Genomic DNA, 23,661 nt, shown 5'->3' with positions numbered 1-23,661 from the left:
GGAATGCTTCAACCATACGGCTAACACGGTTTAACTGACGGCTGACGATGGCTTCGGTTCGGATGGTCGGCAAAGTTGCGTCGAGACTTTTGGGAAGTCTTCAGCCTCTTCACTGCACTCTCAAAAGTACTCGTCCGGCTACATTTCTTCAAAAGGTAAATTAATATTTTGGCAATCGTGCAATTCGTCGTTAGATAACTATACAGTATACTATACAGCAGTTTTAGGCTGACGGGCTTTGCCTGGTGAACTAATTTCCTGCTTTTTCGAACATAACACACTGTACTTTGGTGTATTTGGTCGGTTTGAATAGCTAACTTCAGACCATTTTTCGCACTGCTGAAAGAGGGCATTTTTTCTACCTATTCTCTGTAACAGCAGCCTAGTTTTCTAACCCCAGTTTCTAAAATCTCACATAAACCTGATATTGTTGTTTTTATTTGAAGCTAAATGTTGGAGAAGTGCTTGAACATGGTAAAAAAAAAATCCACACTCCCTCTGTCTGTTTAGAGGTATTCATGGGTGTGGAGAAGGGTGTCTGTTTCTGTCACTATAGCTCTATGTTTGTGTCCTGTAATTTTCACTAAGGATCAACTGAAAAACACATTAATTATTCAAGTGCATTACCCAACTCTACTGTGGTTTAGGTAGGCTAAACATGACTACATGACTTATCATTACAACATTATCTCATCACTAACTCCTGTTACTCCTGTGGGGATGCTGTTCAGTCAGCCATTTGGAGGGAGCGACCATGATTAAGTTGCTAATTATACTTCTAAAGTTTAAGCAGAGACTTGCCTTGCTCTACACAATCCCTGCACACATCACCAGCATTGCTATACTGTGCAGCCTTCAGCAAGTTCAGGATAAAGATCAATATCTTATGGTATCCTATGTCAGTATTGTGCATCATCAGATCTGTTTCTATTACTTCGTTACTAAAGATACAAGGCAAATGTCTTTCTGCACAAATCAATAAATGCATATATGCTTGTGTGAATGTATTGCAGGTGGGAAAATCTACATAAGGTGACTCCCAAATTGTGTCAGAGCATTATCATGAGGTTCTTGTGGTGTGGCTTGACTAAAAATTTTTATTGATGAGTAGTTAAATGGGTCAGTTTAAATGACCAATTTTCTTTATTTATGATCAATTTTATCATGCATGGCAAGAAATAGCAGAGGTCAGCTAAATCCTGAGCAGCACGATCCCCACTGGATGCCTCAATTGCCTGCTAGTGCAGAGAGAACAGGGTATATTTGCCATGACAGTTTTGCAAATATCGAGTGGACATTGGCGTACACTTTGAGGGGAGGAAAAAAAAAATCTAGATGGGTCATGACTCACGCCTGCATGGAAGACTGACTAAGATGAGTTCTATTTTTAGGCTGGACCATATATAAAATAGGAGCTGCAGTTTTCTTCTTTTCAAATGGCATAAGCAAACCTATACGTACCCTCTGAGCAGTAGACCCTTGTTAGACACATAAAAAAACACCCCAAACATGAAAAATGCTCATTATGTCCCACACACATTGTCATGTTCCCACGCAAACTGAGCTAAAGACGCTGCTTTTATGTTGTGCATTTTATGTGGATGTTTGTGGAATATCGCATTAAAACAGTCAAAAAAGGGCTGATTCAGTGCCTGTTTAATTCCGTGAATCCAGAAGCTGGGAGAGTCTTCCTAGTGACCTCCTCTGCACACAAAATGTTAGTTTTAGATATTTGACAAAATACTAGTAAGTGCAGTGTCCACAATCAGTTTTGACCGGTTTGAATTGTGCCTTCACAGATCTGGTTAACTTGCCAATCCTTGCCACTTCACTGGTTTGATACCTGCCTTTTAAAACAGCAGCTATAATCCAGTGTGAGCAATATTGGGCTGTGTGAGCAGCTGATGGCAGGAGCTGGTTAGAAGTGAGATATGTTCTTGTGTCGGTAGCCAAGGCAATTCTCCTATGTCATATTTCTTTTATAAAATTATAAAATGAGCCAATTACGCCCACTGAGAGTTCACAGGAGATAAAGCGCTCTAACATCTGCAGTAATTTTTGTGCTGCCTTGAGCAAAAGATTGCAAAGGCAAACACTTAAAGCAGATAAAGTATAGAGAGTTTTGATTTTATGCCAGTAAGTGGTGGTGCTGTTGATAATTTGTTTCTTTTGTACAGTCAATGCTGTAATGATATACCGTTAAACATAAAATGAGGGTGCTTGAAATATGAAGCAGGGCAAGAGAGCTAAAAGAAATTTGACTGACCTGTAGTAGATCAAAGTGAATAGAGGATGCATTGTGAGATAAAAGAAAAAGTATGTCATTTTGAGAAATACATTTATTTGTAATTTTTGTCCTGAGTCATATGAGAGAATTTATATCAATTTCATCTTTGTGCATCCAGTATGAGGTTCAGTACTAAATTAATGAGGTTTGACAGGATGAAGGTGGGGAAACTACTATTTATGTCCAAAGCTGTCTTATACACAGTATGTGCTGTGTATTGAGCATATGCAATACCTCTTAAAAATGGGATGTCATAGTTTCAGGAGCAGTTATAACTTTGGGCCCTTTCTGCAAACCGCTTGGCAAGATGGCTGCACTCATGATATTAAAACTTCTGCTCTCATTGTGGGGTTGCCAGGTAGGTGACTATGTGGGAATCAAACAAGACACAACATGTGAATAAGAAAGCTTTAGAGTTTTTCCAGTTTTGACAGAGCTAGGATAGCAGTTCCTCCTACTTCCAGTTTTTGTTTAAAGACAAGGCAAGGCAGCTTTATTTATATAGCACCTTTCAAACACAGGCAATTCAAAGTGCATTACATATGGCGATGAAAACACATGTTGTTTTGGAGCAGGTTAAACATGCTCCGGACATACTGTACCTTTTGGACTTTGATGCACAGAGACAGTTGATGTGGATCATTTAATTTGTCTGTGTTTGATGGCAAACATGCTTATTTCCCAATATATAACTATTCCTTCAAGCAATGAGGTGGGTTTCCACACAGGAATCAATAAAAGGAAATAGTTTTTCTGTTATTGCCTGTCTTTTGCATTTATATTTGGTACTGCGAGTGTGCTGAAATAATAAGAACATTTTATGTCCCAAATAGAGAAAAATATCTGCTATTCCAGAGCAATGGTAAACCACAGAATGTCAAGACAGCTGCGACAATCATCACTTTGTCACTGAAAGGGTTGACATATTTGTCTGACAGCTCGTTCCATCTGCTGTCTTGCACCTTTCATCATCTGGACTGGCATTACACTGTAAGATGGAAGAGGTTTCATTCTAGCAAGGCCTGCCTATTTCCCAGAGTCAATCATAACCATGCCAGGTAGTTTTTTATTAGGACAGCATCCACAGAAATAGAATAGACTGAACTCCCAGAAGAAACACATGGATATAGCCTAACCCACGGGGAGTCTTTCAGACTTGTGTTTCACTCAGTAGATATCAAGGTCTTGAACTGTGGACCAGTGCTGCTCAATAAAGAAAATTCTTCAACAGAGCAACAGTACAGTGAAATACGATTTAAATCTTAATCCGCCCAACAAGAAAAACTCTGCATTCTTCCTGCTATCTCAAGCAAAAGTTACAGACAGCTCCTCCTCAGAAATTGAAAATTAAGCAAACCCCACAGCAGACTGAGAAATGTAAATGTTTGTGTCACATGATCTGCAATTGACCGCTGACTATGACAAAGTAGGAACAGCTGAGGAAGCCATAATGAAAAATGTGTCGTTTGCTCACAGATTTAAATGTATAACAGAACTAATAAATGAAGACAAACCAGTCATCCCTTCTATATTTTCCACATTATTCCTGCTCTAGCTCAGCACCATGCTAGATGAATGAGTCTATACCTGTCCACAGGGTTTTCATCTGTTAATTTACAAGAACCCACAACAGCATCGCTTCCCTTCCATCAACTCACCATCTCCACCCATCTAATTTGCATATAGAGATAACAATAATGCTTATTAACACCAGGTAATCCAATGTAATAATTCAGATAACATATCCAGATCCAGGTCGCATGTTAATACCAGGGGCCAGATGCATGAAACTCTGCGTAGAATCATGACTAAAATTGTATGTATGCACAAAGCCAGAAATATGCATACGCATTCTTTTCGTCAGATTTATAAAGCCGTGCGTATGCATGGTTCAGTTTTATGAATCTCAGTCACTGGGGAACTGGGCGCACGTGCACGAGCCTCTTTTCCAGCCCTGAACCAGCCATTTTCATATCAATTTGCCTGCTGCCCACCAGTCTGTACAGCTGCCAATGAAACAAATGGGAAAGAAGAAGTGCACTTTCACAGATTGTGTTGCAACGGCAAGGTTCTCCAACAGCCAGAATAGCTTTCATTACACGCAGCTGTGCGAGCTTTTATAGCGTCCATATCATTCATTTATCACATGGACCTGTAAACCTTCATCGGCGGTGTTATCAACGATTCGTTTGTAGCACTCATATCTAAACTGACTTAACAAGGTGTGACACAACTAAGGATAAAATAAAAAGATTATTAAGAGCAAAATAAAATATTGACTTCTGTGTAAATTAAAATAATGATAAAATTAAACACAAAAGTAATTAATCAGTGTTAACCTAAAATGTGCTTTTGATTGGTATTTTACAAATACCTGTGTAAATGCCAAAAAAAAAAAAAAAATCACATAGTCAGTGCAGCTGGTTATCAACCTAAATAAACAATGTTTTACTAAAAGATTCCGTTTCTCACCTTATAGTTCATCTCCACCTCATCGCATCACCCTCAGATCGCTTAGGAAAAACATGTGTACGCCTAGTGCTGGGCGATATGACCAAAATCTCATATCACGATATAGGTCATTTCATATCCTGATAACGATACATATCACGATATAGCACATTTTCTGTAAATTCAATGAATAATTATTTTATATAAAGTGACCACATGGAAAGGCCTATTTCTTATCACATTTTACATGAATCCTCCTGCTGATGCTAAGATGCTGGTCTAAAATGCATCTTGCATTTATCCCATTTATAATTGGTTAATTTAAATTGATAGACTAAGCTGTAAATAACATTTGTGACAACTGGGTTTAGGAAAAATACTGATTTGTTTGGTAGCAAACAGCCCACTTAAAACGGGATTTAATTAGACTGCACCCCCATTCATCTAAGCTTTAAACAGGCACATCACATAACAACATAGACATTCAAGACAGCAAAATTCTACTATATGGTTTATAATTAGAGAAATATATTTTTACGTTGTTTTAGACACTCACCAATGGCTAAATAAAGACGGTGGCCAAAACACTGTAAGCATGTCCAGTCATTCAGCTGAAGTGCAAGGACGTTGTTCGTGGCATTATCTGTGGTGGCACAGACTAGGTGTTCCTCACGCAGACCTCACAACTCGAGAGCTTCCCTGAGACCTCTGGCTATCATTTCTCCCCCGTGGTCATCTGGGAAATAGCCTGTCTGTAAACACCGACTGCAGAGTGTCTCGGATGAAGAGTATAGTCAAACTCATATATGGATGTGTCGTTCAGCTCGTCCACATATCTGTAGTTATAGCATAGTTAAACACCTTGTGGATTTCCTCCTCTACTTTGGCCCGGCACTCTTGATATAAATGAGGCAACTCAACTTGAGTGAAGTGTTTTCGGCTTGGCATTGTGTACCTTGCGTTGAATATTCGCACCAACTCACTAAACCCCCGTTTCTCAACCATGTAAATTGGGGCCATTTCTTTGCAGATGTAGGTCGCAATTCATCTCCGTGAATCTTTGCTATATGGTGTGCCGCAGGCAAAAGCTTCTTGCAATGTCTCAGTCTGGGGTTTCTTAAGCACTCTGCTGTACTTTCGTGGCTCTCATCCGTAGACTCTTCCCGTACTCTTTGATATGACTTTTGCGTAGGTGGTAAAAGAGGTTAGTGGTGTTTGAGTTTGACGAGGGGACCGGTCTGCGGCATAATTTGCAAAATTAGTTTTCTGGTCCGTGTCAGACTTTTCATACCCAAACCACGTCCATACGACAGAACTAGCCCCTTTCTTAGGTACGAGCTCCACAACTCCTGTGCACACTCCTCCATGTTTGTTTATGTTGTCTTGCCTTCGTCCTTTGCCTTTGCCTTACATCCGACTGTGCGGAAGAATGCAAAGCGTCATCAAATGACGAAAGATATTGCCGTAAAGAGTGTGATTTGTGACACCACGATATAAACGATATAACATAAAATGAAACGATATACGTTTTTCTATCGTCAAACGATATATATCATCATATCGCACAGCCCTATGTACGCCTGGTCTAAAGTAGGTCTGAGGTGCGCACATTCTGTGTTTATAAATACCACTTTATGTGCGGGAAATGGCGTATGCATGGTTTTTGTGCATACACATCGTTTATGCATCTGGCCTCAGATGTTAATGGACACTTGGTTCTCAGTCTTTCATAAATGTTTAAAATGATGTTAATAAACTGATAGTCAACACAACATAACTAAACAGTTACATAAATTATATTTGATCTGTTACCTGTTTGTTCTACGTCAGCAGTCACAGAGATATTTAAATATGTTGCAGTGTGCTTGAGCAAAGTCATTATTGATCCCATGAACACATATGCAAAGACATTTCAGTTTATTACCCTTGTGGTTGAGATAGATACATAAGTAAGTCAAATGCTGCCTTGTCAACAACAGGTTTGACACAGGTCAGACCAAAAATGTGATGTTGAATTCTTCAAATTAAACAACTATTACAACCATAGAGCCACAAGATATTTACACAAAGCCTTTTGGCAAAGGAATGTTTTAATATGCGTGATAATAATGAAACTGAAACAGTGTTTTAGTGATAAAAATCCCACTCTAACCCTGTTAAGGTTCATAGCACTGTAGTGTGATAAGAAGTAGTGAGAGTATAAACTTCAACGTGGCAAAAAAACAGCCTGACAATATAACTGTCAAACAACACAATTGCATGTATTTTGAAAACCTTTCCTTACTCAAGTTCAAGTTCAAGATCTTAATCCTACAAACTAGTTATTCATTGAGTGCACTTCTTGTCCCAACCTTGCAATGATGCATTGTTTGACTATGTGTGACTAAAGGGGAAATATGATTCATCCAAGTTGGCAGAAGAAATGTTTTTGTGGCAGTTTTGCATTTTAATTCAGGAAGGGAAGTTGTTATTTTGCTTTGGAAGTTGCTCCATTTAAATATGCCTGTTTTGAATCTTTGCACCACATGAATTCCTCAATCAGTGTCCCGCCTTTTTGTTCCCTCCTTTCAGTATTCAGCCCCCTCTTTGTGTTACGCTCTGCTGCAGAGTAAAGTACTGTCTGCCGACTGAAGATTGATTGTCTCAGTGTGTTGCGAGTCAGTAATAAATATGGCGACTTGTGATGAACAATGATTTACTGTCTTAACAAAAGTTGTACTCTCACAAGTGCAGTATAAATAAATAAAAGTCCCACCTCTGCCTGCACCACCCATCCTGGCTGCAGTAAAGTCACAGATCAGAAGTTCTTTCAAACAGACAATTATCTTCATCTCATGGCAGAATAACTACTGTATTTAGAAAGCTTTCAGGCTCTACTTATCAAAATTGCTTGACTAAAGGCCATCCTCACATTCCTGGCATGCATTAAATAAATTAAATCTGGCTCATTTTTTAGGGTAATATATCCATGGTTTTTGTTTTTTTATCCTCACATCTCTATCCAGGTGTTTTTTCCCCCCTGGTTTATTTCTCATCTTCCTGAATTTACATGATGCTGTGGCATACTCAAACAAACTTTGTCTTTCCAATACCTTCATGCCATTGTCCTGCAGTCATCTCCATCCCCCTGTATTTTGTCTTTGCCCTCCTAACTCGACTGGACCATTATCTGGATAACAGAAGACAAATGCTTCAATGCAAATCATTTTCATGATAGGCTGCTGGCTGTTCTTAGCCATTATGGCAGCAGGCAGGAAGTAATTCAATTTCTCCTCTTGGCAACCTTCGTCTTTCACCCCTTTAGGACGTTTATCACACTCTTACATTTCCCATTCGTCCTGCTTCGAGTCATGCCAGCAAGATACTGTAAAGCCATTCTGTTAGGATCACATTTGCGGAAAAGTCGCCTCCTCCTTGCTTAATGGTATCAAACCGTTGACGAAGGTGGGAGCAGAAATCTTTAGGAAGTGTAGATGCAACAGGCCATGGCTCAGTTGTGACAGAATTCATAATGGAGCAACCTGCAGGGAAAAAAACGAGGCTGCTTGTCACCATGATAACCCTGATCATTGCTCGAGCAGGAAGCCCCGGGCTGCTTTACTGCGGAGGAGGGCGATGGCAGTTTGTCACCATATTGCTCAGTTTTCACTCCATGTCTTCTCTCTCTCTCTCTCTCTCTTCCTTTAGCTTGTTGGCATGGCATAAATAAGAAATGCATAGCTTAAGGGGTAAATATACCTTCAGCTGATTGTTTTGAATGATGAGGAGCAGGCGTGCTGCATTTTCCCTGCAGCTCCAAAACTGCCTCCCAAAATTTGCGAAGGGCAATGAGATAGACAGCGACCCCTCTGAATATTGATTAATTGTGTAATCGGGAAATTTGCTTTATTTTGATAATAATCAGACAAATGCTCAGTTTAGAAGCTGTGGTGATGTTAGTCATCATGTGATAGGGCCCTCTCCTATCCGCAGGCTATATGAGTATCTTGTGACGAGATTGCATGTTACGTGTGTGTTTGTCGTGTATGGGCTTGTTCAGGCGGTTCAGTCTTTAACCCATTATCTGTTATCTATGATCTATGGGTGTGTCAGTTTCCTTTCATGGGAGTAACCCCCATGGAAAATTAGATTATATGTAGCTCAGAGGTTGGACACTTGATTAATTATGTTCAGTGCTATTCCAGTAATGGATAGTTTTATAACAGTGTCAGAGCTGAGCTTTTCTTGCTTTTATGTGCAAGTCTTGTAATGTCTGTGTTCCTCACATCAGGTGAAAATATTAACTAATGCACAAAATTTCAGTTAAAATTATCAGTAAAAAGGAATAGGAACTGAAACTTAAAATCAGGGTTGCCACACATTTTTAACAATACATTTTCAAAACATTTCCACAATATTTTACCCCATTTCCATGACTTTAGTTAAGTAGTTTAAAATAGGTAGGCCTATGAAGCAATCATAGGGTGTAACAATGAGGCTCTTGCTCCAGTCTGATATGTCCTAAGACAGGAAAACAAGCAGTGTAGCAAAAATGTGGCATGGAGCCACTTCACCACATGCCAGAGTCTTTTGAATCCAGTGCTAGAGCCAGTGGTCTCATGAAACAGAGTGTCCACTCTATCTGAGGTGGGATCAAAAACCCTGGAGTGACCAGAGAGAAATCACAGAATGCTTGTACTCTCTCAAGAAATCATCACATACTGACTCCTGCACTTGATTTGCAGCGACAAGGGTTTTCAGAATTGCTTCATTTTCTGCACACACTGCTCTTTGTTTGCAAGCATTTGTCTCGGATCTAGGCATTGCATGCTGCTAACAAGGGGGTATTGCACAGGTGTCTTGTTAACAAGCTTGAGCAGGAGTGAAGTGAGGAAAGTATTACAGTCCATTTTTATCTCATGCATCTGCTTTTCTGAGATATTCTTCTGACTTTTCAGTTTGCTGAGTGCTGTCTCTGCTGCAAACCCAATGTCCAACTTAGAAGCATCGTTGTGTTCGCTTGCTTGATAAAAAGGCACCTGAAGGATTTTGTTAGGCCTAATTGAGGTAGCCTCTTTCATTTTCTTCTCCATGATGAAACAGTCCATGAGCCCTGCAGACAGAATAAAGCGTAAGACAAAAAATATTTAGTGATTGCTGACTAGCTCATCATAGGTCATTATAACATTATTCCAGTCATGTTATTACATCATTTTTCTTGTGAGAAAATTAAGCTATTAAAGGCCCAGTCCTTAATCTGAGTTTACTGGCTCCTTTGGTAACTGTCTTAACCACAAATATTTGTTCAAGATTACTTTTTCATGGGATAAAATACATTAAAAATATTGATACAATGACGGACAATGTGTGATAGCTTAAACTGATTTTTCTGTGTGCATTGTTTATAATCACTGGAGCAAAATTGGATATTATTGCCAAAGATATTTATGATGGGATTTCATTTGAAAGGTGCACTATGAAAGATTTGGCCAGAAATTTAGTTTAGAACATTCAAAAATTAACAAAAAATTTTAACAGAATGTAAAGAAACAGTTTTGACGTTATGTCAAAGATGTCTATGTATTGTGTTGTAGAGATATCTACTGAAGTTAGCATGCTAACCAGTCTGTCCCGTCCCGTAATACCACTTTACACCTCAAGGGTGATAGTGAGTCACTAAGATGAAGAAGTATCGCTGCCCCAAACAACCGGCCAGCAATGGTGGATATAAATAAGGATATAAACACACAATTTATCAATATTATACTTATTTTAAAGATGGCATTACTTCTGGGTTAAATGTCAGACCTTTCATTACAGTATTTTACATTCATCAGTTCTACAGCTGAACTAAATTGTTGATAGCCATTTCAATTTAGTGAAATGGCAATAGTATTATGTTTGAAGACTTTTTTAATGAGTATCATCTGATTAGTATTGGTTGAAAAAGTACAGAATGGGGACATAATTACCTTTGATGAGCTTGTACTCATGTATGGTAGCATTGACTTATCAGTTTGATATTGGACAAGGGAGGGAGTGACTTGCTTGGCTATGCTCTGGAATATTGATGTTGTCACTGGAAAAAATGAATCTGCACAGGCCTTCTTGACTTCCTGGAAAGATTTGATCTTTGGCTCTGGTAATTCTCCTCTTGAGACTGCATCGATGTAGTTTATCACACGAGGCCACAGCATCAGTCCTCTCTCACAAACGTTCACACTTTCAACCTGTCAGTGTTGGCAGAATTTAAGCATGGGTGTGTTGCACCCTGTGACTTTTATGAAGTCTTCTCTGTGTGCAGGGATGTTTTTAAAGAGCCAATACTGCATGGAGAGGGTATGGTCCACTTCCCATCAGCTTGCCCTGTATCCATCCTGGAATGCATTATGGAGAGTGTGCAGTCTGCATGAGCATGAGCAGATATTTTTTGACTTGGACAAGCTCAGATTGAAGTAAATCAAAAACACACACAATTTACATTAGGCCCGTCCATTGACAACTGCAGAAGGTTCTTCATTCTGGTTTCAGAGAGCATATTTTGCATCCACTCTAAGATGTCCTGAGCAGTTGCTAGGAACTAGGAACTCCGAGCCTACATACCAGGTTTCCACCTGCCCCCCCCCAACATCTGGATGTGCAGATCCATCCGTTTGAGTGTGAAAGCTTTGTGCAGGCTTTCATCGAACATCATTACGTAACCAGTCTGTCCGGACACCTCACCGACAACAAGCAGTTTTTAGGGCGCAATTCCAAATGTGGAGAGGAGCACACACTTCATTTCCCCACAACTAAATTTGGCCACTATTCTGCTGTTGGGAAACATAGTTCTGAAAAGCTCACCTGTGTTAGCACATGAGCTGTACGAATAATGTGAGTCCATCGTCTTCAGCGCCCACATCACTTCTGCCAATAGCAGATCATTGGATGTGGCAATGGATTTGTTGAGCGTTGGTTGAAGTTGTCTTGCACCTACACCAAATACCCGAAGAACTATTAACATTCCCATCAACGTCAGCTGTACTTTGTGTTTATTAGTAAATGTGACAATATTAGAAGATGTTAGCATGCTAACATGTTTGTAGAAATCGTTTGCTAATCATCAATATATTAACTGTAATTGTGAGAATGTTAGGAGAGTGATGTTAGCATTAAGCTCAATACACTGCTGTACCTAAGTAAGTACAGCCTCACAGGGCTGCTAGCATGGCTGTAGACTCTTAGTCTTGTTAACACTTTACTTATTTTGCTTTTCAATGCTCGAAACTTAACGCTAGAAATTATCCTTCACATAACACTCCTCCCCCTAAATATGTATAGATTTTGCTCACTATAAATATAGAAAATATTGCTGTAAAATTGTTCTTTAATATAGTTGTTCTACTCTCTCTTATTTCTGTAATAGCACTTTTAACTGCTGCATGTGCTGTTGATGGAGAGAACCAAAGGGGTCAGTATTTATAATGCAGTGTGTCACAGGCAGTAATAACTCAGGATCAGGAGTATGGCATTGGAAATGGACTGTGATTCATCACAGAGGTCTCAAGCTGCATTATGTGCCACAGTAGCCAGGTGCTGTTGATTTACAACGGTATTGGTACGTGTGCACATAGCATATAACTAAATGGCCTGGAGTCAGTCAGCTGTTGAATTGACTCTGGTCAATGATCTTACATACACATACACACACACATACACACACACACACACACACACACACACACACACACACACTCCTATTCAGTAAAGAGACAAATAGTCTGGCCTCTCCCTTGATACTTAGCTCCAGATCTGCTGTTTTCCTAATAGGGCACCAATGTGCACAGTGCAAATGTTGCTCGACTCACTCCACTGTTAAACTGCTTCCGACATGAATCGTTTGTTAATGACAGTGACATGGCATAAGCATTTTATTCCCCGCCAACACTGTATTTTGGCAGCCAGCGCTTGCACCACTCTGTTTAATGAAGCGCTGAGGCTGCAGCTGTAGGGGTGGCATATATTATGCAGTTCCAGGCCATTTAACACGCTGGTAATGTGTTTGCTGTCTGGGTTCAACTATGAGCAGTCACAGACTAACAAGAATCTTTCAGGTTTCAGGGACAGCGTGGATCTGTTCTCATTTATTTCCCCTAAAAATTTCCTATTCTCCGTTGTCCATGGAGAGCTGGTGTACTGATGCGTTGATGGTAAAGCTGTGTGACAGCTTTCCTCTGTATAATAACAACTGGAGATCTCATGCAAGCTGAGCTGCTCAAATTTGTCTCATTGGGATCACTATGTTTGGCTCTTTTGGGGACATACAGTATTTATAAAATCACGTTGTCCTTCACAGTCTGATGCGCTATTTCATTAGCAATCTAACAAATACTTTAAATCCAAATTATTATGTAATTCCGAGGTAACAAAAACTGTTTTAAGCTGCATAATGTTTCTTTCTGTTTCACCTCCTGGTTTTAGCCACAGTCGTTCATAGTTTAGGTTACCACTCAGGCAAAAGCCTCCTGTGGACAGTTGCTCATTGTTGTATGTTAATGTTGTTTTATCTATTAAAGCCCCATCTCTAGAACAGTGGAGTGTGTGGGACTGCACATCTGGATTCTTCTCCACTACTCTCAAGGCTTGTCTTCCTTTTCTACCCATAAAAATGGACGACTCCCTTGGCCCTTCTTTTAATGTAATATTGATTGAACATCCTTCTAGCTGGAGGACAAAGGGGCGGGAGTGCTGCCACACCTCGAGATGTCAGTTGGAGAAAGGTGTTATCAAGTGGGACCTCTCTGACTCTCAGCTAAATAAGAAACACCAGAGTCAAATCTGTTCTTGGTGGTTGAAAGACCCAAGTGTTGCAACAGGAGGATGCAGTGCGTGTTCAGAGCTTTTAGTAGGAAACTACTAACTGGATGTGTTTGACAGGGAGGATTGATATTCTGAATATTACTATTTTTATGCCTACAGCTTCCACAAATGATTAATTTGATTAGCAATTTATCTGGTTAGATGTTCTTTAGATTAATCAATTAACCGTTCAGTCTATGAGTCATCAGAAAATAGTGAAAAATGCCCTTTATAAATTCCCACATTCCCATGTCTTGTTTAGCCCAAACAGTCAGAAACCCAAAGATATTCAGTTTCAAAAACAGAAAATATTCCTATTTGAGTGGTTGGAACTCGTTCTTGGCATTTTTGCTTAAAAAATGACTAAAGCTAATTAATTGATTATCAAAATAGTTGCCAATTTCTATTAATCAACCAATATTTGCAGCTCTAGTTACGTCTAACCATAGCACTTCATATTCTGAACATATAAGTATCATTGTTGCTGATATTATAATTACTTTGGCCTTTTTAAAATTCTTTTCTTTGTGTTTATGGCTTCATGCACGTCCAAGTGGGCGTAGTTATTGAGTAGAAAGTAAAAGGACTATGCCCAAGGAATGTCAAGTGCAGGACAGAGAAGTTCTCCTGCTGACTAGAATAATGAGCTGTTCCCTTCAGATGTGTTTCTCCATTATCAGGATTATAGTCGTGACACGCAGTCTTGCAGAGTGATAGTACTGTTTATAGAGACACACTGGCATTTCATTAAGCACCACATGCCACAGCCTAAAATTTCATGATAAGTCATACATCAGCAAAAATAAGCCAGTTTAATCAGCAGAATCTGCACTAACGGTGGTTCATATTACAAAAGGTTTAAGCAGGGGGATTGAAATGCATTTCAAAAGGAAGTGAGTGTAATAGAAGAATTTCATATTAGCGTAAAAGCACTCTCAGAGCTGAGCCAAAGCCCAGAAAACTCAATTGATGCTGCGTGTTGGCAGACTTGTAAGTGATCCTTTGTCACAGCTTTCTTTTCAGGATGTTTGGGCTCTGTTTACCCTCCGATGTCTGCTAACATGACAGTTTACCAAGGGAGGGGTGCACTTATGAACTCTTATAACTGACAAGCTGATATTTCTTTTCTGTCTTTCTTTCCTTCTTTTCTTTCTTTTTTCTTTCTTTCCTTCTTTCTTTCTTTCCCTTTTTGTCTGTCTTTCTTTCTAGGTTCAACAGACGCGGCCTCTACTTGGAAATTGTCAAGCTCTTTTCTGCAGTACACTCCCACCCTCCACTGGTAATATACCGTTACTACATCCACATTAAAATTAAACCTCTACATGTCACATGGCTACGCCCTTTATTGACTTTTCATCCCTACTGCTGGATAAAAGACAAATTTAATGATATGTACATATGCCTTGAGACATAAAAATGCAAGCTCAACCCTCTGAAACCCCCCTCTGATTTGATTGTTTCAGATGTGTCTTTGAAGTACAAACATGGCCGTTTGGTTCTTGAGGTCCCGTTGCCATCCAGGAAGGAGAAGTGTCTGTTCTTCCTCAGGCCTATGCTGATGAGTGTGGGAGACCTGATCGATGATCTGCAGAGAGAAGACCCTGGAGCCGCCGCCTCTGTGCTCTCCCAAGGTAGGACGCGTGCTGCCTGTAAACACACCAGTTTGATTACATTCTGTGGGTGTTGTCAGACTGGTTGAAGCTATTTATGTTGCAGACTGGTTTGGCAGGTTAGGTGTAAGCTGGGAAAGCTGAGTAGTTTGACCTGATGCCTGCAGAATATCATTTAACAAACCATTAACTGAAGTCTTGCTAAATTGCTCAAAAATTAACCCTAAAGGCTTTAAAGAGTTAATTGACTCTGAATAACAGACGGTTCAGTGTAGCAGCAGTAATCTGCCCACTATAATATGTTGTATTTTGCTTTTTAGTACAGAGCAGTTATTGGAAATGTGCCTTTATTGTCAATTGTTGGGGACATTTGTAGTAAAATGGGTCAGCCTTTTTTAAATGAAACAATGTCTATTTTTGACCCCTCATCACAGGTTAAAGCCTTAAAGGACAGGTTCACAATTTTTCAAGTCTGTCTTAGGTTTTGCTTGACGTAATCATTTCTGCTGCTAATACTGGCCAGTAACAGATCCCTTCATAATACACTTTCAATGTAAGTGATGGGGGACAATTCTACAGCTCTTGTTTTGTGCAAAATTGTATTAAAAGGTTTATCAGAAGCTTATATGAGGCTTCAGCAGTCTGAGTTAATCATTTCAAGTGGATATCTGCCACATTTACAGTCTTTTTAGCATCAAATTCCCTCTTTGTGTTTCCTCTGTCAGTGTTTCCCAGTTGAGCTGCAGTGGAAGCATCGTTACAAAAACAGGAACTTTGGCACTAAAAGGACTGTATTATTGACTTCCTCTCAGGCAGTTGTGATCCGTTTTGCATTTTATTGTGTTCTATGATTATTTTTTTATGGTTGGCTGTTTATTGGTGATGTGAGTTAGAAAACCATTTTACTCTGCTATTAATATGAAGTTATGTGATTGCAATAAAAGTACTGGGTTGGTCATTTGTCCTCTTCTTACAGATGGAGAGCGTGTCGCCAGCAACACACTGATAGATGCTCTGCTGGACAAGGACTTCCAGCTCGTCATCAATGATGCAGTTTATAATGTCTCCTCTCCTGAAAAGGGTACAAACACATTTCTCTCCAGGCGTAAATGATCCTCATTTTGTGTGCTTCTCAATTACATGTAGTCCTGCTGATAAATAAGAGGGATTATCTCTCCAGGCATGACTCCTCTCACTTTCTCATCCTCATCCACCTTGTTGTGCCCTCTGTTGCAGTGTGCACATCCAGTGAACATGCCATGGAGCTGGAGGACATGAAGCATGTCGTGCATCTGCTGCACACAGCGCTTCACCTGCCTGAACACCACCTACTGCAGGAGAGGCAGCTGCTTGAGAGAATGGACAAACTCAAACAAGAGCTGTCACCTCTGGAGAAGGTGTGTGGTTCAGTTGTTAGTTTTATTGGACAGGCTTCTACGAATTGGCTACTAACCTGACTCTCCTTATATTATTACTGTACAGATGAAGGCACAGCTGTCCCGTAGAGCAGAGTTCCACACATCCAAGGCTGTTTGGATCGGCATGGCCCTGTTATCTGTGCAGGGCGGTGCTCTGGCCTGGCTCACCTGGTGGGTCTATTCATGGGACGTCATGGAGCCCGTCACTTACTTCATCACCTACGCCACCAGCATTGGAGCCTTCAGCTATTATGTCCTTACAAAGCAGGCAAGTGTCAGGGACATGAGACCCCCCTCAGCTTTGTTCTTTAGTTGTAGACAATTTGGATTCAACAAACTGTCCAGTTAGCTTTAAGCTAAAAATCATGCATATGTTTGCATTTTTTTTTTTTTATATCTTCCCAGATTTATAGCAATCCTATTTTTTTCTTTCCATTAGGATTATGTATATCCAGATGCTAAGGACAGACAGTTCCTGCATTACTTTTATAAGGGGGCCAGAAAGAAGAATTTCAACGTGAACAAATACAATGAACTGAAGGATGAACTGGCTCAGGTTTGTTTGTTCACTTTACATTTACATTCCCACATTAGCTGAGTCATTAGCTACAGTTACAGGCAGTTTAGAGTCACAGTGCACTTTACTAACATGTTTGGAAGCACACAAACCCAAGAGGAGCATGTAAACTGCACATGTGCTACAGTTTAACTGTGAACTATTAAGTGTAATAGCAACAAGATTAAGAATTTACAGCCATTCTGGGACAGCAGCACTTTGAGCTAAATGCTAATGCTAGCAGGGCTGAAAAGGACAATACTAGCTGTAATGCTATTAGCACAAAAATCCAACTCAGGCTAATGGGACTGTCAGAAGTTTTGCCAGTATTTAGCAACACAAAAATTGATTACAGCTCATTTTCAAGGGAACATGAATGTGTGCCAAATTTCATGGGAATCCATTCAGTACTTGTCGAAACATTTCTCTCCAAGCCACAAATAAAAACTATATGGTGGCACTTGAGGAAAAGTCAGGGGATCAACAAAGTCAGTAGGATTCATCCTATGGGGACCCTGAATTTCTGAACAAAGTTTCATGGAAATCCATTTAATAGTTGTTGAGATATTTCGGTCTGGACCAAAGTGGTGGAGCGACAGACCCACTGACATTGCCATGTCACTAGCACACCTAAAAATGTAAGCTAGAACATCTGAAATATTCCAGTGACTCACTTTCCAGCATTCATATCCAGTAATGTGGAAACTTTCTCAAGATAAGAGCTATGTATAAGCAAAAAACAAGTTCTAATGAAACGAGAAGTGTTTTAAAAAAGTGCACCTTCATTCATTCATCATTAAAAGAGGCTATAACAATTATGATCCACCGCCTTCTTGAAATCCTAGTGGATTATTTGTTAATAATGGAGTTCTGTGTGACTGTCTTTCTGTCAGGTGGAGGACGACCTGAAACGTCTGAGGTATCCAACTCAACTTCAGTTACCACTGGAACAGATCCAGCCAAAGCCATGAACGAAGCCAAGCCATGAACACGTCGTCACTCACACGTAGATCTCCAGAGCAAAAACACTTTTTCTGCTTTATTTTAATAATGGCACATTTTTAAACAGGAATCCATATCATTTGGTGTTTTGTTTACAATCTTGATAATGTTGCCAGGTGTATAACACTGAGAACTATTGAAATAAAAAGTATTTCCTGAACACTGGGAGACTCTCCCGTCTGCTTGTCTTATTATGGAAATATCAAAAGGTGTTTTGACTTTACCCTAAGCTGACTGAGAATGATTGAGGTTTGTATCCAGTTTCAAAGCACAATTGAAGTAAAAACATCACATAAATATGTTTGCCAGAAAGAGAATATTTTTTTTATTTTTAAAAATCACTCCACAGAGAGCAAAACAGGCACTCAAATATCACAAAGATTTTATTGTACAAAGACACAACAGTATGACTACAAAAATACAGGATCAGTGTATGCTGGTAGCTTTGTTTTTCCTGAGTCATGGATCATGTGACACAGTTTACAAGTGTTTTAGGTCCACAGTACATGTTTAAAAAAAAAAAGGACACCCCTCCTCCCTGAGGTACTTTCCATACTGGTGTTTGTTGCTGTTTTGGGTGCAAATACGCATTTTTAAATTTAGTACTGTAAACTGCTACATCACAAAGAACAGCACAAACATGAATTCCCTTTTTGATGGAGCCTGAAGACAAACAGCATGTGTGGTGCCTACATTATCTGTTGTGAGAGATGCCTGATCATTGGTGTATTAAACCCTGATGTAAACAAAATCGTTACCTGGTCATCATGCTGTTATGTCACCTGCCTCGCAAAATACATTGGAAAGTATTTGTCTGGTTTATAAACATACAACTGACTTTAAGACAGACTGGCCTGACAAGGCTACCGGGAAATGTCAAGTTCTATTGTCTTCTTGGCTTGTTAAGGAAAAAGAAAATCAGCTACAGAACAAGAGAACATTTGTGATTTGTGTGGTACCACTGTAGTTTTAACTGGATTAAAAATGACAAAAGGTAATGAAAAGTAGCAAACACAGAATGTGGTCCATGATAATTCTTCAGTTTAAAAGCAATTGCATGAAAGTGCAAAATGTGTACTGATCATCAGTGGTTGAACAAAATAACAGGAACACCTCACAACATAATGTAATCCAATCCAATAACGTAAATTACAGTCAACACCTCTCTGGCACAATTAACAAACATTATACACTATTGTCTTTACAAAGACAGTATTTCATTTTTGGGGGCCAATTCTGGCTATTTAGGAAATTTTAAAAAATGGTAAATATTGGTCTGTTTATTTAACTGTTTAACTGGAGTCCTAAACCACCCAGATCCTGCGTTTCCTCTCATGATCAATTTAGTCAGTAGATGGCTTAAACAATAGTTTATATATTTAACGCTCATTAAATACATGGAATTTGCTGTGTGAAATGGCCCCGCTGCACATTTCCCTTTAAGGGTAATGGCTGACTTAATAAGTACAGTAACTTTTATGATGTTGCTGAGGTGACTTTTGTTTGTCTTTGGAAAATCTTTGAATGTTCTTGCTATACTACAAATGCTTTGTACCATATTTCATATATCAGTCAATTCATACATATAGATGTAATGAGCTGATACTGACCCTCCACTACACTGGCCTAACTTTGAATTATTGCTGGGCTGTTGTATTGAATTGCATTATAACTTCTGTGCTTACATTCATACATGAAACAGAATGGTTGTGAGAAATCAGGTTGAGGCAGCTAACAGATAAGACAACATGTTAACATGCAGATGGATAGTTATCAGAGTTCCCCTATACCTTTTACTAATTCCAGTCAACTTTCACTGTCCTGATTCTCTGTCATGCAAAAATGCCCAACCGTTAATAAAAAAAAGACTATAAAACATAATTAAGGTATTGCTTGGCCAAGAAATCTGGTTTCTCCAGAAGAAACTTACCATGACAAATGAAAACAGGGTTTCGGATTACATTAAGTTTCAGAGAGAAACTGCCTGAAGCCAGAAATAGTCACATTTCCACAACTGCATGTGAATACAGGTTGTCCCTGTTATTTTATAACCACAGACTTTCTGCAAACATTAAGGCTGCCAATTAGCTGATTGTTCAGTGCACATGTAAATTTCTGTTTATGAGCAACAAACTTTTTTTCAAAATCTCCCTTGAACAGCACCAGTTTCCCAAGTATTAATATAAAACCAGCTCATTTAATGACTGAGGTCTGAAACAGTTACTTTTTTTGTCGGAAGTATAGTTTTTTGGTCAGCATTGAAGCAAAGCAAGGTACTTGCTTCTTCCCAATTGCACTCGGGTCCTTACAGTTCCCAACGCTCCTCATTGACACTTTCCTATTGACCAGCGTGAGCAATTCTGTGAATTCAAGGGAATTCCCATACTTTTGAAGCAGCTCACACAGATCCTGGATGTACCAGGAGCCATTGAGGGTCTCCCGGTGGGAATAGTAGCCTTAAGAAACGACACAGGACAGGACAGTTAATATGGATGTGGAGTGTGTAGCAAAAAGGACAATCACAGAGATTAAAATATCTGGAATAAAATAGTTTAAACATCCCGGCCCGCTCACCTTCAGCCACAGAGTAGCACATGATGAAATCAGCTCCGGCGGGGAGGGTGTGGATGGCGCTGGCATCCACCACCACCTCATTCGTCTTCAACTCACTGTCCACAGCATCAAAAGCAGCTGTCACTGGGTCATCATGCTTGTCTCCACGGCATGCCTTGTGATGGACATGTCGACAACTACATTTTTAAGAACTATGGATTTCCAAGTAAAGCATTTGACAGGGTTTGAATTTTTTGCACATACCTGTAATACAAAGATCTTCGGTTTTCCTACAAGGCTCTTGCACTTGTCTCCTTTGAACAGAGACGTGATGTCCGGGATGCTGATCTTGCCATCGTAGGTGAAAACGTGGTCATTCTCACCGTGGCTCAGGAAGATGAGCAAAAAGCAGTCCGCATCTGAATGGTCGGCTTCTGCGGCTGGTGGGATATCAGATATTGTTGAATGAGTCAGATTGGACTATACTACAGCATATCATTTGTTGGATCTGGCACAGTTATCTTTGCATATGCAGGACAAAGAAAATATGCAAGAATTTAAACTGTAGTAACGATTCTGTAGTGCTGCTTCCTAAACATACATTTAGTGATTTGAGTGTTGTAGGTGATCATGAATGTGCTTACCTTCACTGATTTTCTCCCAGACTTCCACCTGTTTGTAGTTTTCATACACCCTCACGTCAAAGTTTAGCTCCCTCAGCCTAAAAGAGAGGTGAAATGAGTTGTAATAAAACGTAAATAGAGGAGGATTGAAGCACTGGAAATTCTTAGAAAAGGTTACCAGTCATCGCACAAGTTCTTGAGCTGAGTACATTTATTCCAAATCAAGTGTTTCTCCTAAAGCACCTGAATGGGAGGTGATACCTTTTCTCCAAGTTGTAGCGGTCAGCATTGGTCCCATGCCTGTCGCTCATCCCCAGGCGCCAGAAGAAGCGCTCCTGATTAAAGATGAGAGCAAGACCTCTACGTTTGTTGTTCATCTTGTACTCCTCTGCAGGATCCAAAGATAAATGGCTGCTTTACGGTGAAAAAAAAAGAGCACAGAAACACAGAAGAGAATATTAGCAGGAAGCGAGAATTTCAAACTGATAACCACACAAACAGCACAAAAGCTTACCCTATGAAGGCATCAGTCTCTGTTAGGTTCTCACTGCATTCTACTGAAAAGAAACACATGCATGTACATGAATAACCCATGCAACCTGCAGAATATAATTACTAAATGATAGTAATTGGCAAGTGACTTCACAGGTTTTTTAAAGATCACAAACACTGCCGAAAGGACATAGAAGGATTGAGCTTTTCAGGCCTTTGCTTCTTTGTTAAGCAGTACAACTACAGGTGCATGAGTGGCTCCAACACTGCTAGTAAGAGGTCAAGCAGCCATTGTCCCCTAAGCTTAGAGTCCTCGTGGCCTTCAATAGCTGGTTGACAGCTGGAGAAAGATGGCAAAGGTTGCTAAAAGAACAGAGGCCAAAAGTGACACATCCATGCCCCACCCTACAGATATGTAGGTTAGACTCTGTGCGCTAAGGTAGCGCGATAGCAGGTCAGGGTTTGTCGGCTTGGAAGGTTTTATCTGACTTTTTAAAACGGTTAATCAGTGTGCAAATATATCCTGTGGTGATTTTTTTTGTTTATATACTCAGTTGACAACAGCCCTGTAACAACTTTATGGAGGTTGGAAGGTGCAATTTCTGTTGAAACTGTCTTAGAGAGGTGTTGATTTCACTGTATGGTCATTTTGGAGGCTGTATGTAGTCTATTCTTTTACGTTGGATGGATAAAATGATGGAGACACCTCTCAATAATTTACCATAAAGTTCAATCAACATCTTAAAAAAACAGTTCAAACAAAAATGGAACATTATAATCTTCATGTAGGTAGGATTTCTTGCAGGGTTGCTATATTAGAATGCATTTGTTTTAACTAGTTGCATCTAATAAACTGAATACCTCAGTTTTTACTCAACCTGAAAGCACTGTTATACAGTTCAAAGCTGATAAGTTTCTAAATGACAAAGGATGAGAGGAAATATATCCTGTCTGCATGATACATAGTAACAGTCAAAGCCATTTGAGTTGATGATTAATGTGACCCTGTCTGAGGAACTGACTTCACTGCCATAAACCATAACGTTACAGCTTCATCGTTGTTTCACTTTTGCTCTGATGTTAGCTCATATTTTTGCTCCCATTTTCATAAACAACGTTTATAATATTAAACAAGCTTCTTTAAAAAATAGTATTCAACTTAATGTAAAGCACTTACCTGCCCTGTCTGTGGCTGTCATGGTGCGTTTAGCAACACTTTCTGTGAAGGTAAAAGGAAGAGCACTTGAGTCCTGACATTGAAAATAGTTTTAAAAACATTACAAAGCTGCCTCACATCTTATTCTAACTCGGTGACTGACTGAAGAGACAGAAAAGTTCAAGAAAAGGCGTGACAGCTTTCAAATCAGACCATAGTAAACAATAGTAAACATCTCTTTTTTTCATTTAAAATACCATGACTTACAAGTCTGCTTTAAATTAAAACAAACATGTAAACTTGTTACCTGCACAGCTGTCTTCTGCCGTGTTAGACATGTCTACAGCTTGTCTTTACTTCGACCAACACCTCTGAAAAATGAATCTGCTTTGTCAAACCAACAGATATGTCAGGATCTAGTTACGCCCCCTCCTCAATGTCATTGGTTAAATCGTACAACAGGAGCACACGATTGGCTATCCCGTCTGACAATCAAAAGTCAACAATCTGGACTTCCGTGTTTGCCATATTGCAACAGCGGTACGTAAAAACATCGACGTATTCTGATAATTTAAGTCATGAGCAATAAAAGCAAAATACAGCCGAAGAAAAGGCGCATTAGACGTCGGTTTTAGAGGCCTTTTCTTGTGCCGTTAACTTCAAAACACATAATAGAGAAATATGTTTCATGTTTTA

At 39.6% G+C, this 23,661-nt stretch overlaps 2 protein-coding genes across 3 annotated transcripts; one reads left to right on the top strand and one right to left on the bottom strand.

Moving 5' to 3' along the window:
• Positions 1–47: 47 nt before the first annotated feature.
• Positions 48–18,301, top strand: LOC121885465 (calcium uniporter protein, mitochondrial-like). The gene is made up of 8 exons (XM_042394957.1): positions 48–155; positions 14,765–14,834; positions 15,019–15,186; positions 16,142–16,246; positions 16,402–16,562; positions 16,648–16,851; positions 17,023–17,139; positions 18,033–18,301. Exons 1-8 carry the CDS (start codon positions 48–50, stop codon positions 18,108–18,110), a joined length of 1,011 nt encoding a protein of 336 aa, XP_042250891.1. The 3' UTR covers positions 18,111–18,301.
• A 151-nt stretch (positions 18,302–18,452) lies between these two features.
• LOC121911775 (caspase-6-like) lies at positions 18,453–23,361 on the bottom strand. 2 transcript variants are annotated; one of them, XM_042433608.1, is made up of 8 exons: positions 23,273–23,361; positions 22,987–23,028; positions 21,832–21,874; positions 21,579–21,731; positions 21,339–21,415; positions 20,959–21,134; positions 20,716–20,869; positions 18,453–20,597 (listed from the first exon to the last, which is right to left on the bottom strand). In XM_042433608.1, the coding sequence occupies exons 1-8, from the start codon at positions 23,301–23,303 to the stop codon at positions 20,362–20,364; spliced, it is 912 nt and encodes a 303-aa protein (XP_042289542.1). In that variant the 5' UTR covers positions 23,304–23,361; the 3' UTR covers positions 18,453–20,361. The 2 variants fall into 2 exon arrangements, with proteins under 2 accessions (XP_042289542.1, XP_042289552.1); XM_042433618.1 differs by having other exon boundaries at positions 21,832–21,871.
• Positions 23,362–23,661: the final 300 nt, after the last annotated feature.

The sequence above is a fragment of the Thunnus maccoyii genome, chromosome 2 (assembly GCF_910596095.1).
Source record: "Thunnus maccoyii chromosome 2, fThuMac1.1, whole genome shotgun sequence".
In the NCBI taxonomy this organism is placed as follows: domain Eukaryota; kingdom Metazoa; phylum Chordata; class Actinopteri; order Scombriformes; family Scombridae; genus Thunnus; species Thunnus maccoyii.
The sequence above is the reverse complement of the archived record's forward strand: the minus strand, read 5'-3'. Positions and strand labels throughout refer to the sequence as shown.

Bases quoted from the DNA above. Each gene is read 5' to 3' on its own strand.
- LOC121885465 (XM_042394957.1), top strand. From the start codon at position 48: ATGGCTTCGGTTCGGATGGTCGGCAAAGTTGCGTCGAGACTTTTGGGA. The intron at 15,187-16,141 runs GTAGGACGCGTG...CTCTTCTTACAG, and splicing joins CGCCTCTGTGCTCTCCCAAG to ATGGAGAGCGTGTCGCCAGC. The intron at 16,852-17,022 runs GCAAGTGTCAGG...TCTTTCCATTAG, and splicing joins ATTATGTCCTTACAAAGCAG to GATTATGTATATCCAGATGC.
- LOC121911775 (XM_042433608.1), bottom strand. From the start codon at position 23,303: ATGTCTAACACGGCAGAAGACAGCTGTGCAG. The intron at 21,875-22,986 runs GTAAGTGCTTTA...GTTTCTTTTCAG, and splicing joins GACAGCCACAGACAGGGCAG to TAGAATGCAGTGAGAACCTA. The intron at 21,732-21,831 runs GTAAGCTTTTGT...TTCACCGTAAAG, and splicing joins GAGACTGATGCCTTCATAGG to CAGCCATTTATCTTTGGATC.